Source organism: Ammospiza nelsoni, chromosome 20, assembly GCF_027579445.1.
Source record: "Ammospiza nelsoni isolate bAmmNel1 chromosome 20, bAmmNel1.pri, whole genome shotgun sequence".
NCBI lineage: Eukaryota > Metazoa > Chordata > Aves > Passeriformes > Passerellidae > Ammospiza > Ammospiza nelsoni.
The window spans coordinates 9,048,486-9,061,144 of record NC_080652.1 but is presented as its reverse complement, the minus strand read 5'-3'; the positions used below and the strand labels follow the sequence as shown (position 1 = coordinate 9,061,144).

Below are 12,659 nucleotides of genomic sequence, written 5' to 3'. Positions count from 1 at the left end.
CTAAACCAGTCCTGCTCCTGAGACCTTCTCTTAATCCAGGTGTAGCCAAACAGAGCCCACACCAGAATCCTGCTCCTAAAACCTTCATTCTAATCCAGGGGTACCCAAGCAGAGCCTAAACCAGTCCTGCTCCTGGTCTGGGGCTGCAGAACAGGAGAAATCAGAAGAGCAGTGAGCTGATCCCATTCCTGACACAAACACAAGGAGAAAAGTGGCATTTCCTGAGCCTTTACACCTTTCCTCTTCAAAGCAAAGCTGGTTTCCCATGGTGTCACCAATTTCTGGCCTTTTCCTTCAGCTGAGGAGACTCTCAGCTGTGCAGTGACTTGTTTGTCTCAGGGGTGACTGTTCAGGCTCTAACAGATTTCTGAGAAAGCAAATGACAACTGCAAATTTGATGGAAGCACAACAATGACATTTTGCTGGCTGCCACTGGAACCCTTGCCTTTCTTGCTTCTTTTTCTCTTGTTTTCTTTCTGGAAAAGCACAGATTTTGTTGGGAAGCAGGACTTCTTCAGGGAGCCACAACAAAAAGCACCTCAGCAGATATTTTTTTTTCACTCTTTTGAGCATGAAAAAACAAGTTTTGTGTGTGTATATATATATACACACACATACATCTTGCTTTGCTGGCTGGGGCAGCAGAATGCAAAGCCCATGAAATTACATCTTAGAAAAGCACCAGCTTCTAATTAGCAGGAAATATTCTGTGCAGAGCACGTTTGCCAAGGGTGCTGTGGAGCAGAGAGGGAAAGCTCTGCTCCAACCCACCCTCCTGGGGACACAAAAGCCCTAAAACCACATTGCCCTGGGACACTGCCCTGCAATTTCCTTGTTATCTTTATCCCCTCTCTCATCTAGGGGTGGCAGCTGAAGTCACATCTCGTTAAAGAGATGATGAAACATCCATGGATCTGCTGGAAATCACTGGAATTGCTTCACTTGGCCCTTCCCCATTTCCTGAGCAAGCAGCAGAGAGGCCTCAAGGACTCTGGAGTTTTCACAGTGGGATTGAGCTGCTTCAAACACCCCATGGGGGTCCAAGAGATGAAACGATGGAAAAGCTGCTCCATAACTGCATCCTGATCTTCTCATCCAAGGAAGATGCAAATCAAGAACTCAGTGAGGATGAGGATGTAAAAGCAATAAGGTACAAAAGAGACAACCAAGAGAATCTTCAACACTGAGCTCTTTCTTGAGACCAGGATTGAATTTTCTCCAGGGACCAGGACTCAGTTCTCCTTTGGGATCAGGATTCAGTTTTCTCCAGGACTCATTTCTCTCCAAGGATGAGGATTCAGTTTTCTCCAGGGATGAGGACTCTGTTTTCTTCAGGACTCATCTCTCTGTGCCTGTGTCCCCTATGTCAGACCTCCTGTGATCCAATCCCTCATTAAAAAATCATCCAGAACATTCCAGCCTTGTTTTTACCCCTCCAGTTCAGCGCCATTTGGTTTCTGTCACATCAAAGTGACCAGGCAGGACTACGCAGTTTTAAGGCATTTCAGGAACATGACAGGAAGGGACAGAAGGCACAGCCTGTCCAGCTGGGCACACAATGATTTTATCTGTGATCAGAAAGAACTTCCCTGCCCAGGACAGCAGTAAAGACAAATTTTGAGTCTGGTTTGCCCTTCTGCAGACATTTAAACCCAGTTTTAGGCCAGACTGAGCAGCTCCTTTGTAAGGGTAGCCCATGAAATGAAGCCCAGCCTGTCACACATTGCCCTCATCACATTCCTTTCCCTTCCCTTCCACTTTTCTCATCCAAGCCCTGCCATGCCCAACCCCAGCATTCCTCCTGTCACAGAGATCATTTATGAAAAATCCTTTTGCCAGGATTTTTTCTCCTGAGAATCTGAGAGGCCTCAGGAACAAAATGTAAACAATGGTTATCTGCTGCTGTGGAATGCAACAGGTGCATCTGGGATTGGTCTCATGTGGTTGTTTCTAATAAATGGCCAATCACAGTCAGCTGGCTTGGACTCTGTCCGAGACACAAACCTTTGTTATCATTCTTTGCTATTCTATTCTTAGCTGGCCTTCTGATGAAACCTTTTATTCTATTCTTTTGGTATATTTTTAATGTAATATGTATCATAAAATAATAAATCAGCCTTCTGAAACATGGAGTCAGATCCTCTTCTCTCATCCTAAGACCCCTGTGAACACCATCACACCTGAGCTCCTCTGCTCTGTCCCCACCCTGTGAGAGTGACAGAGGGGGAATTTTCCAGTGGCCAGTGCAGAGATGGCACTGGCCACCTCCTCTGCAGTGACAGCCACCACCTCGTGCAAACACTGGGATAAAAGGATATTAATTGATGGCTGGAAATCTGCAGCCCCTGAAACAGCAGAACCACTGCAAACACACTGGGGAAACGAAGGAATCAGACATTTCCATGGGGCAAATGGAAAGCTGGACTCACCAGGATACAGCTGCTTTGTTGGGGCACTGAGCTGAGCATCTTTTGTTACTCTGTAAGCAACGTCTGCTTCTTTTGAGGATCTTCTGCTTGTGCAAAACCCCGTGGTTTTTGTGATACCATCAGGTAAATTATGAAAATCTAACACCTTCAAGAGGTCTGCAGGTTCAGCTGCAAAGAGAAAAGGAGAAAGAAGAATTAGGAGACAAACAGGGGTGGCACTGCTGGCCTCCAAATCAGGCAATTGTCACAACCTCAAACTCAGCTGAAATGTGCTTTCAACTCTCCTTCCCCCACTGTTCTTGAAGGCAAATTTTTAGAGGAAAAGATGCCTTAAACCTTTCTGATCCTTCAGGATATGTGCAATAACAAACAAGGATTTCATTTCAGTCCATTACACCTGTCAGTCACAGAGCTCAGCACAACACTGCAGGCCAAGGAAATGCTTTCTTCCCTCAATAATTATCCAAAGTTTCATTTCCCCATCCTAATTTTTGCTTTCCCCTCCTAAATCCATCTTCCCTGGCCAAGGGAATATAAGGAAAAGAATTAAATATTATTCTCCCCTCAAAAACAAACAAACAAACAAACAAAAAAACCAATATCAAACCAAACTGAACAACCCTAAACAAACCAAAACCCTACAGAAAACCCCAAGAACCCAATGGAAACGTTGCCCTGGAAATTCAGTGCAAGATGGGAGCTGCAGAGCACACTGCAAACCCCAGCCTCAGCCAGAAGTCATTAATCCAAGCCATATTTATGCCTCTAAGAATGATTTTTAACACCTTGAACACCCCCAAAGCTCTGCCATAAGTCACTGATGTGTTCCCTGTGCATATCTGTGCTCCCAGCGCCTGCAAAGTTACAAATTGCAGGCAGCAGACCTCAGAACAAATCTCATTTTTCAAGGTCTTTAATTAAATCCCCATCCCACAGAGTTTGTCACTGGGTTAAGGAGGCTCATCAGGAACATTCCCAGTTCTCCCAGTGCAGGGAACTGGGCAGCACTGGATAAAAGGAAAAATCATGTTTTTAAACAGAGCAAGGTCTGGATTCCAGGGAATTCTAAATTGAGCTGGTCTAGGGAAGGTTCCAATGAGATGAGCTTGAAGGTCTCTCCCAACCCAAACCTGACAAAATCCAGGGGAATTCCTTCAACTTTTCGCCTTCCACCACCCTTCAAAATGGAAAAAAAATTCACTTGGAGACACAAATTTCTGTGCACAGCTGCCCTGTTGTTGTTTCAGCGCCCTGACTGAGACATTTGGGGTCTGCAGGAAGGGTGGGCAGCCTGGAATGGGAGAATTTTCTTCCGTATTCGGATTTGGAGCAGAAAGGACACCCCAAAACCCTTCAGGGGTTTATGGTGCAGCTCTCAGTCACGCTGGGGTTTGTGTGCCATAAAGTGAAGAATGAAAAAGCATTCCCAGCTCATTCCAGGTGCAACTTCCTCACCATTTACCAGGCTGGGGATTTGCAGCCCAGGGATGCAGATTTGCTGGAATGGTTTTTGTTGGATATGAACAAACCAGAAAATTGCCATTTATCTCCCAGCACATAAACCCAGTAAGGATCATTTCAGCAGTAGTGAAAACAATTTCAGGACACCTTGCACTGTCCCTGGGTGCTCCAAGCCCTGTCCAGCCTGGCCTTGGACACCTCCAGGGATGGGGAATCCAAAATTTCTCTGATCAACCTGAGCCAGGGCCTCACTACCCTCACTCAGAAGCTGCTCCAGATTTTTAATGGGAAAAAAAGAAAAGTGTCACACAGAAGTTGTCCCATAAAAAACGTGTTTTCCACCCCAAGCCATGAGGGGTCAGAGCATGAGGAGGGACATGAGGAGCCCTTGGTGAACCCCAAATTTCAATCCCAACCTGCAAAAGCTACCCAAGGTCAGGGTCCCTCCAGGAAGAAGCAGAGAATCCCCAGGGCACAGGGACTGCTGTCCCAAATAAACCCTTCCCCTTCCAGCTTTACCAGCCTAAAAATCCTTTTCCAAGGTATTTTTAGCCCTAAATAAACACCCAATTATTGCCTTTGCAGGGCCCAGCCCTTTCCCTGTGCTCTGGGTTTCTCACTCCCCAGAGGTTGCCTTGAACATCAGGGCTTAAGTTTGGAATTAAAACCAAGAGGTATTTATATATTCTATCCTAATTTAGGGATATTCTATTATTCCTAGAGTTCCTGTGGCAGATCCAGAAGAAATAAAAGCAACTTTATTTGCTTTTATTATTTTATTTTATTCTTTTTTTTTCAGGACTCAAAGTTGCTTCCCCTCAATGATGCTTTTTTATGGAGCTGGGAGTCTCCTTTTCAGCCTCCTGGGATTTCAACAATTTTGACTCCTTATCTAAACACTTTTCACCACAGCTGACCTGAGAATAACTGACTAAAACAGGGTGGCAGAGGCTAAAATAAAACAGGGCCTAAAATAAGGATATCAGGCCCCAGCTGCATCCTTTGGATGGGCTTAACAGAGCCTCTTAAATTCTTCAGCATCCCAGCAGCCCAATAAAACACAATTATTTATTTGGGCAGAGAGAAAAGGCATTTTAAGGAGGAGAATTGAAGAATGTGAGCTGCAGGATTGTGGATATTGAAGGTTGTTCCTTAGGAAGGCGTTAAAAATAAAAAAAAAAAAGTAAATTTAATTTAAAAAAAAAAATTTAAATTATTTTTCAATTTTAATTTTAAAAATTTAAAAAAAACTTAAAAATTTAATTTAATTTAAAATTTTAATTTAAATTTAAAAAAAGGAAATTAAAAAATAGAAAAGGCAGCTATGGAAAGGGTCAGAATCCATCTGCTCCTCCCAAGAGCTACCACAGAGCTGTGTCAATTCACACTGCTCCAGATTGCAGAATATTCCACCAGTGACTCATGATATCCCCTTATTTATTTATTTTTTTCTTTTAAAAAAAGCCCAAATAGTCCCAACTGGGAACAAAGGGAACCATTATGCAGAGTCAGATTGGAAGGATCCTACATCTAATCCCAAAAGGAAAAGAAAGAAACCCAGAACTGACATTGGAGCAGCTCACAGACTCCAAAGAATCAAATAATCCCTGTTCCTTTGTGCAGAAATCCTTTTTTATAATTTTTTTTTATTTTAAATAATCAATCATTTGGGTTTGTAACAAAGCCATGGTGTTAGCAGTTAACAGTGAGCAAAGAGCAAAGTTTTCCTTCATAGAATATCATTAAAATCTGCAAAATTTACAGATCCAATGCCCAAAAATCAGGAAAATGTCAAGGATTTGAGGGGGAAATCCCAGCCCTGTTCAAGGACAGCAGAAATCCTGCTTGTTTTAAGAGATTCGGGATTTTCAGCAGCACCCACCCTGGGGATTTCACCTTTTCCAAGGAGCTGTTCCATCCTATTGCACAAATCCTGGGAAAAAAAACATGAAAACCCCTCAGGGAACAGGGACAGGGGTTGGGGTGTCCTTAAAGGGTTTGGGGGTGCAAGGCACAAAACTTCCCTTTCCCTGCTCCTGGTTATTTGGGTTATTTCCACCAAATTTGTCCATTTTGGCCGGTTTTTCATGATTTCTTGGTTTAGAAAAAAGATGCTCCTTGTCCTTCTTGTCTCCTGTGTCCCACACCTCATCTTCCACCCCATCCTGATCCCATTTCTCCAGCACCTTCTGGAAAATGCTGGGAGGGAAAATAATCCTTTGCTGTGCTGCTTTCCTGGGCACAAAATTCCTTTTAAAACTGGTTTTGTGATCTTTTTGATACCCCTGAAGTGCTGAGAGATATTTTTTTTTATTTTATCCCACAAGGCAGAGCTCTCCAAGCTCCCCCCTGCACACGGAGCAGGAATTTCTGGGTCACTGTGACATTTTGGGAAGTGCTCCAGCCCCAGTTTCCTTCCTGGCAGGAGCTTTGCCCTTTGAACCACTGAGGGTGGAATTTTGGGAGCTGTGAGAGCTCCAAACTCCCTCCCTCAGCAGATCCACAGTTGGATTTAGGAGCAGCTCCTTAAAACCAGCCAAAAGGGGTGAAATTTTTGTCTCACCCACCCCCAGGCTCTGGTTCTTTTACACAAAATCAGCTAAAAATCAGCCAAAAATCATTTCAAGGCCCCTGGATTGCCTCAGCCCTCAGGGAGCACCTGAGGATGTAAAACCAGAGAATTCCAAGAGCTGGAAATCACATCCAAGGATTCTGCCATGCTTCCCAAGGAAACCTCGGCACCTCTCTGGAGATGGAACATTGAGGTTTTCCAAGACTTTTGACAATGGGGGATGGCTCAGAACCCACTCAGGGCAGGTTTATTTGGGATATTAGGAATTAATTCTCCCCCTGGGGTCCCAGTGAGGCCTTTCCCAGTTTCCCTCCCCTGCCATGGGGTTCATTCCCAAGCACAGAACCTCCTGCACCTGAAGGTGGAAAAGGAAATTCCAACCTTTTCTCTCTGCTCTGAAGAGTCCCAGCGTTCCCAGACAATCTGGCACTGGGACAGCAGCAGCATTTTCAAAGCAATTTGTAATAATCAACCACTTAAAGCCCTGCAAGGCTTAATTAGGGCCCAGGCTTGCAGCACATTAAAATCAACAAGAAGCTTTGCAACTGGTTTTAATGGGGGGCAGAGCAGCTATTCCTACAAGGAAGCATCCAAAGCTGGCAGAATCTTCTGGAAAAGGGGAAGGAATAAAGGAGAGCTGGCCTAAGAGCGGCCTCCTCCTCAAGGCCTCCCTCAAAATTGAACAAATCCACCCCAAAATCAGCAGCTAAACTGAGATTTTCCCTGTAAAATCAAACCCCTCTGCGTTGTTTTATGTGGGTGAGGGTCACCCTGCATGCCAAGGGTGTCACTGGAATGGGAATTATTGCCCCAGGTTGGAGCCACCCCACACACTCAGGGCGGTGTCCAACACCCAGGAAACCCCAGCTCATGCCTGTGGGGGTTTATATGGAATTTAAATGGAATTTATACGGAGCCAGCAGCCTCCATGGGTGTCAGGGCACATTGGGAACAGAGTGAAAACAATTTTGGGGTTTTTCCCCCCCCTCCTGACCCAGTGGAAGCACAGCAGGATGCTCCAACCTTATAGGATAACCTAAACCACATCTCTCAGCACTTCGGGGGTATCAAAAAGAATCACCAAACCACTTTTAAATGGGATTTTGTGCCCAGGAAAACAGCACAGCAAAAGATTTTGTTCCCTCTTAGCATCTTCCAGCAGCACTCAGGGGAAGGTGCTGGAGAAATGGGACCAGGATGTACTGAAAGATGAGGTGTGAGACACAAGACCCAAGAAGGACAAGGAGCATCTTTTCTAAACCAAGAAATCTGGAAAAATCAGCCAAAATGCAGAAATTTGGTGTAAATAACCAGAATAAAGTCCTTTTTTCCAGCCTTCCCAGCCCTTTGCTGAGTGGATGAGCCAGCCCTGAGCTTAATTAAGCACATTAACACAAGCACCTGCAGAATTAGCATCACTTCCAGCCCGCTAAACCCCGGCTGAGCTCAGCCTGGCACATCCCATCACCACTTCAAAGGCAGCAAATCCCCCCCGGGCACTGCCCCACCCCAGGTAAAACCCGGCTGGGATGCTCCCAAAAACACAGAAATCCATTTTCATGCACCGCAGGTTTCGCAGTTGTCTGCAAAGTTAATGGGAGCAGGCAGAAGTAATTTCATTTTTAAATATTTCATTGGATGGTTTTTAAAAAAAAATCCCAACCTTGAATTATTTCCAGCCCTACTCTACGCTCCACTATTCTGACACGGGGAGAGAAATGTAAAACCAATTATTTCCTGCAGATGCTTAAACCAACCAGCTCTGTGCATTTAGTTATTTAGTTCATATCTGATTCTCCTTAAAAAAAAAAAAAAATACAGCCAGCAGGCAAATTTCAAATTAATACCTGCTTGACTTCATGAGGAGTGTTTCTGAAGCTTGTTTCCCAAAGTTTCCTCAGGAGCATTAATTCCTGAGTTTACATAACCCACACTGAGTTGCTGCTTTCAGGGGAAGAAAATGAGGAAAAAAAGCCCAGAATTGACTGAATTTCATCCCCAAGGAGCTGCAATGCCCTCAAGGGATGACTTTGAGGGCAGGGAGAAATTCACCACCCCAATTCCCCATTCTCAGTGATTTTCTCACTTCTAATCCACATTTATCCAGCAGGTCTTGCTCCCAATTAGGTGTTTAGATGGATTTTCATGTGAACATCACCAAGGAATGTTATTTTACTGTAGGCCAGTGGAGGATTTTATGATAATACAGAAGCTGGTGATCCCAAACAAGCTCATCCAAGCACAACATCCAGCTCCTATTCCTTTCCCTTTTAAAAAATTTATTATAAATAAAACACAAATACAAGGTGTATTTCCTCGCTCAGAAATGGCATTTTTTGGGGTTTTTGCATTAAAATCCCGGGATTCATCCCCTTGGTTCAGGGAGAGGGTTTGTTCCCATTAAATGAGCACATCCAGAGGGATTAGGAACTCCTGCCCAGCTTAGATAGAGCTTTGTGATCTCTGCTCCTCGGTCATTAGGGGAGAAAGGCAACCCCCAGCGGCATCTCCATTACAATCACAGCTAATTACTGAGCTAATTAGCCGGCTCCTCCCTCCCCATCCCACCTGCCGTGGGATAGGAACCACTTCATAGGGATAGAAACCTCTGCAGGGGAGACAAACCCAAACAGGGATTCAAGCTTCTCCATAGGATACAAACCCCCAAAATAGGGATTCAAACCTTCCAAACAGGGATCCAAACTCCAAAACAGGGATCCAAACATCTCCATGGGATCCAAACCCTCTATGGGGATAAAAACCCCTCAAAACATGGATCCAAACTTCTCTATGAGATCCAAACCCCAAAACAGGATCCAAACTTCTCCATGGGATACAAACCCTCTATGGGGATCCAAACCCCCAAAACAGGGATCCAAATCCCCCCAAAACAGGGATCCAAACCCCTCCATGGGGATAAAAAAACCCCAAAACAGAGATCCAAACTTCTCCATGGGATCCAAATCCCCAAAATAGGGATTCAAACCTCTTCATGGGGATAAACCCTCCAAATCAGGGATCCAAACTTCTCCATGAGATACAAACCCCAAAACAGAGATCCAAACGTCTCCATGGGATCCAAACCCCCAAAACAAGGATCCAAACTTCTCCATGGTGATAAACCCCCCCCCCCCCCAAAATACAAATCCAAACTTCTCCATGGGGATAAAAATCCCCAAAACAGGGATCCAAAACCTCAAAACAGGGATCCAAACTTCTCCATGAGATACAAACCCCAAAACAGGGATCAAACGTCTCCATGGGATCCAAACTCTCAAAACTGGGATCCAAACACGCCATGGGGATGCAAACCCCCAAAACAGGGATCCAAACTTCACCATGGGGATAAAACCCCCCAAAATGGGGTACAAACTTCTCCATGGGATACAATCCCTCCATGGGGATAAAAACCCTTAAAACAGGGATCCAAACTTCTCCATGGGGATAAAAACCCCCAAAACAGGGATCCAAAACCCCCAAAACAGGGGTCCAAAACCCCAAAACAGGGATCTCAAGCCACCCCAAACCCCATCCCTCACACCCAATCCACGAGCTGATGGATCTCTGCTCACCAATATTCCTATAAAATCCTGGCTCCATCTGCCTGGAAGCCACGATGGGGTTGCAAGGGGTGATTTTAGGAAATCTGGGTCACAGCTGCACGTTCCTTCCCCTCCCTCCTTTCAGATATTCCCCATTAAACTGGTTACAAGGTGACATTGGAAATATCTGCTGCATTTAAGAGCTGAGATGTCATTTCAGGTCTTCCATTCTCCACACAGGACTCAAACCCAAAGATAGCATCTCAAAAAATTGAAATATGCTCCTATAAAAAAAAAAGCCAACAAGAACTATCCAAGATCTTCATCCAAAAAAATTTCCCAGGACTCAACCCAAGGCTGGCCCAGACAAATATTTACAGAATTATTCACATGGGTTTGTTTGAAATAAAGAGCCTTTTATGATCATTACTTTGGCATCAAACATCTAATTAGGGGCCAATGAGAGTTATAAAAAATCTCTGAGCTCTCCTTGTCAGTGCTGCTGGGGCTGGAGAGATTTGTCTCAGCCTTGTTGCTCCCCTGGGAAAATAAATCCCAATGGGACTGGGCATGGGATGGAGCAGGGAGGGCTCAGAGAAATGGAAAAGTGATGGGAAAAGGGTCAGAAATGCCCACTCGTGGCTGGTTAAGGCTGAAACTCTGGAACTGGTATTTTTGGCTTCAACAAACCCCCTGGAACTGGCATTTTTGCCTTCAATAAAACCCCTGGAATTGGCATTTTTGGCTTCAACAAAAACCCCGGAACTGGCATTTTTGCCTTCAACAAACACCCTGGAATTGGCATCTTTGGCCTCAACAAAACCCCTGGAATTGACATTTTTAGGCCCCTCTGCTTCTTTTGGGATGAGCCTTTCCTGCAGGGCACCCAAAGCAGACCTGGACTCTCAAGTCCCACACAAAATGTGACGAAATTCAGCAATCTGAGCAAATCTTCAACACCTAAATCCCTTCGTGCTGAGTCTCCAGAGAGGATTTCGCTTCCTGATGTTCCAGCCTCCAATCCCCATCACTGCTCCAGGTACTGGTTCCTAAATCCCCTCCAATCTCCTCAAATCCATTAAAAAAGGGATAAGACTCAACATTCCCATCACTGAGTTGATAAAACTCAACATTCCCATCACTGCTTCAGGTGGGGGTTCCTAAATCCCCTCCAATTTTCTGAAATCGATTAAAAAGGGGATTTTTTTCCTTTGGAATCTATTAAAAAAGATCTAAAACTCAACATTCCCATCACTGAGTTGATAAAACTCAACATTCCCATCATTGCTTCAGGTGCCCATTCCTCAATTACTCCAAATTTTTTGGAATCTATTAAAAAAGATATAAAAATCAACATTCCCATCATTCATTCAGGTGCTTGTTCCTCAATCACTCCCATTTTTTTGAATCTATTAAAAATATATAAAACTCAACATTCCCATCATTGCTTCAGATGCTTGTTCCTAAATCCCTTCCAATTTTTTTGGAATTTATTTTAAAAAAGATAAAACTCAATATTGCCTTGCAGGGAAGGACCAGTGACCACATTTTGATTTAATGTTGGTTTTTTGGTAACACTGAAGAGCCAGTTTGCCATCAACACCTGAATTCTCGAAAGGGAAACAAACAAAGCCCAGCTTTGGAAATAAATCTGCTTTTAGAGGGGAGGTTTTGTGCAGAATCTCCCACAGAACTCTTCCAGACCCTAAATCCTAAATATCACTGAGGAAGAACACATGGCTTTGCTTTCCAACAATCCCAATTTGCTCTGTATTAATTCTTTAATGAGGCTGGCAGAACCTGGCTCTAAGAGATTGGAAGCCACAGCTTCCAAAGAATAAAAATAAATGAATAAAAATAAATGAAAAAAAATAAATGAAAAAAATAAATGAAAAAAAATAAATGAAAAAAAATAAATGAAAAAAAATAAATGAAAAAAAATAAATGAAAAAAAAATAAATGAAAAAAAAATAAATGAATAAAAATAAAAATAAATAAATAAAAATAAATAAAAATAAATAAATAAAAATAAATAAATCGCATTTCTCTAAGAACACACACACACAAAAATCACATTTCTCTAAGAGCACAGCACAAACCCATTCATTTTCACGGTGCTGAGCAGTGAAATCACAGCACAGAGACACAAACAAGATCCAGCACAGCCACCTTGGGCACCTCCAGCATCAAAATCAGTGCCCCAAAGCCCCAGGGCTGAGAGATTTTGAATTCTGCAGCCCCACAGGAGATTTTTGGCTCCAAAGGATCAATTCCCACATGGCTGCTCTGAACAGATTGGGGTTGATTTGTTCTCTGCCCAGGTCTTGACTCCAGAACAAGCAGAGCCCACCTCATTCTCACCCTTGCAAAGGGTGCAAAAAAGCAGCAGGTTGGAAAGAGATGAGCAAAAAGCAGCAAAGAAACCAATACCTGACACAGAAGAGAAAAAAAGCAGCACAGAAATCAATACCTGCCACATCCACCCCTTGTTCAGCTGCTCTCTCCACAGCACTGGGAGTTTACCTTGGCATTATCCCTCTAAATGCTTCAAAGGCTCCCAAAATCCCCTGTGGATTTCTTTTCCTCTGTTCTGATAAGCAGGGTGATAACACCAAGGGTCACAGGAGTCAGGGAGAGTGAAGGGAGAGCTCTGAG

At 43.9% G+C, this 12,659-nt stretch overlaps 1 protein-coding gene across 2 annotated transcripts in view; it reads right to left on the bottom strand.

Annotated features, from left to right (window-relative positions):
* Positions 1-12,659, bottom strand: part of COL5A1 (collagen type V alpha 1 chain) — a 133,127-nt gene that overhangs the window by 104,762 nt on the left and 15,706 nt on the right. For both annotated transcript variants that reach the window (XM_059486138.1, XM_059486139.1), the window contains exon 2: positions 2,430-2,597. In XM_059486138.1, the coding sequence (XP_059342121.1) occupies positions 2,430-2,597 (168 nt within the window). The remainder of the gene's footprint in view (positions 1-2,429; positions 2,598-12,659) is intronic.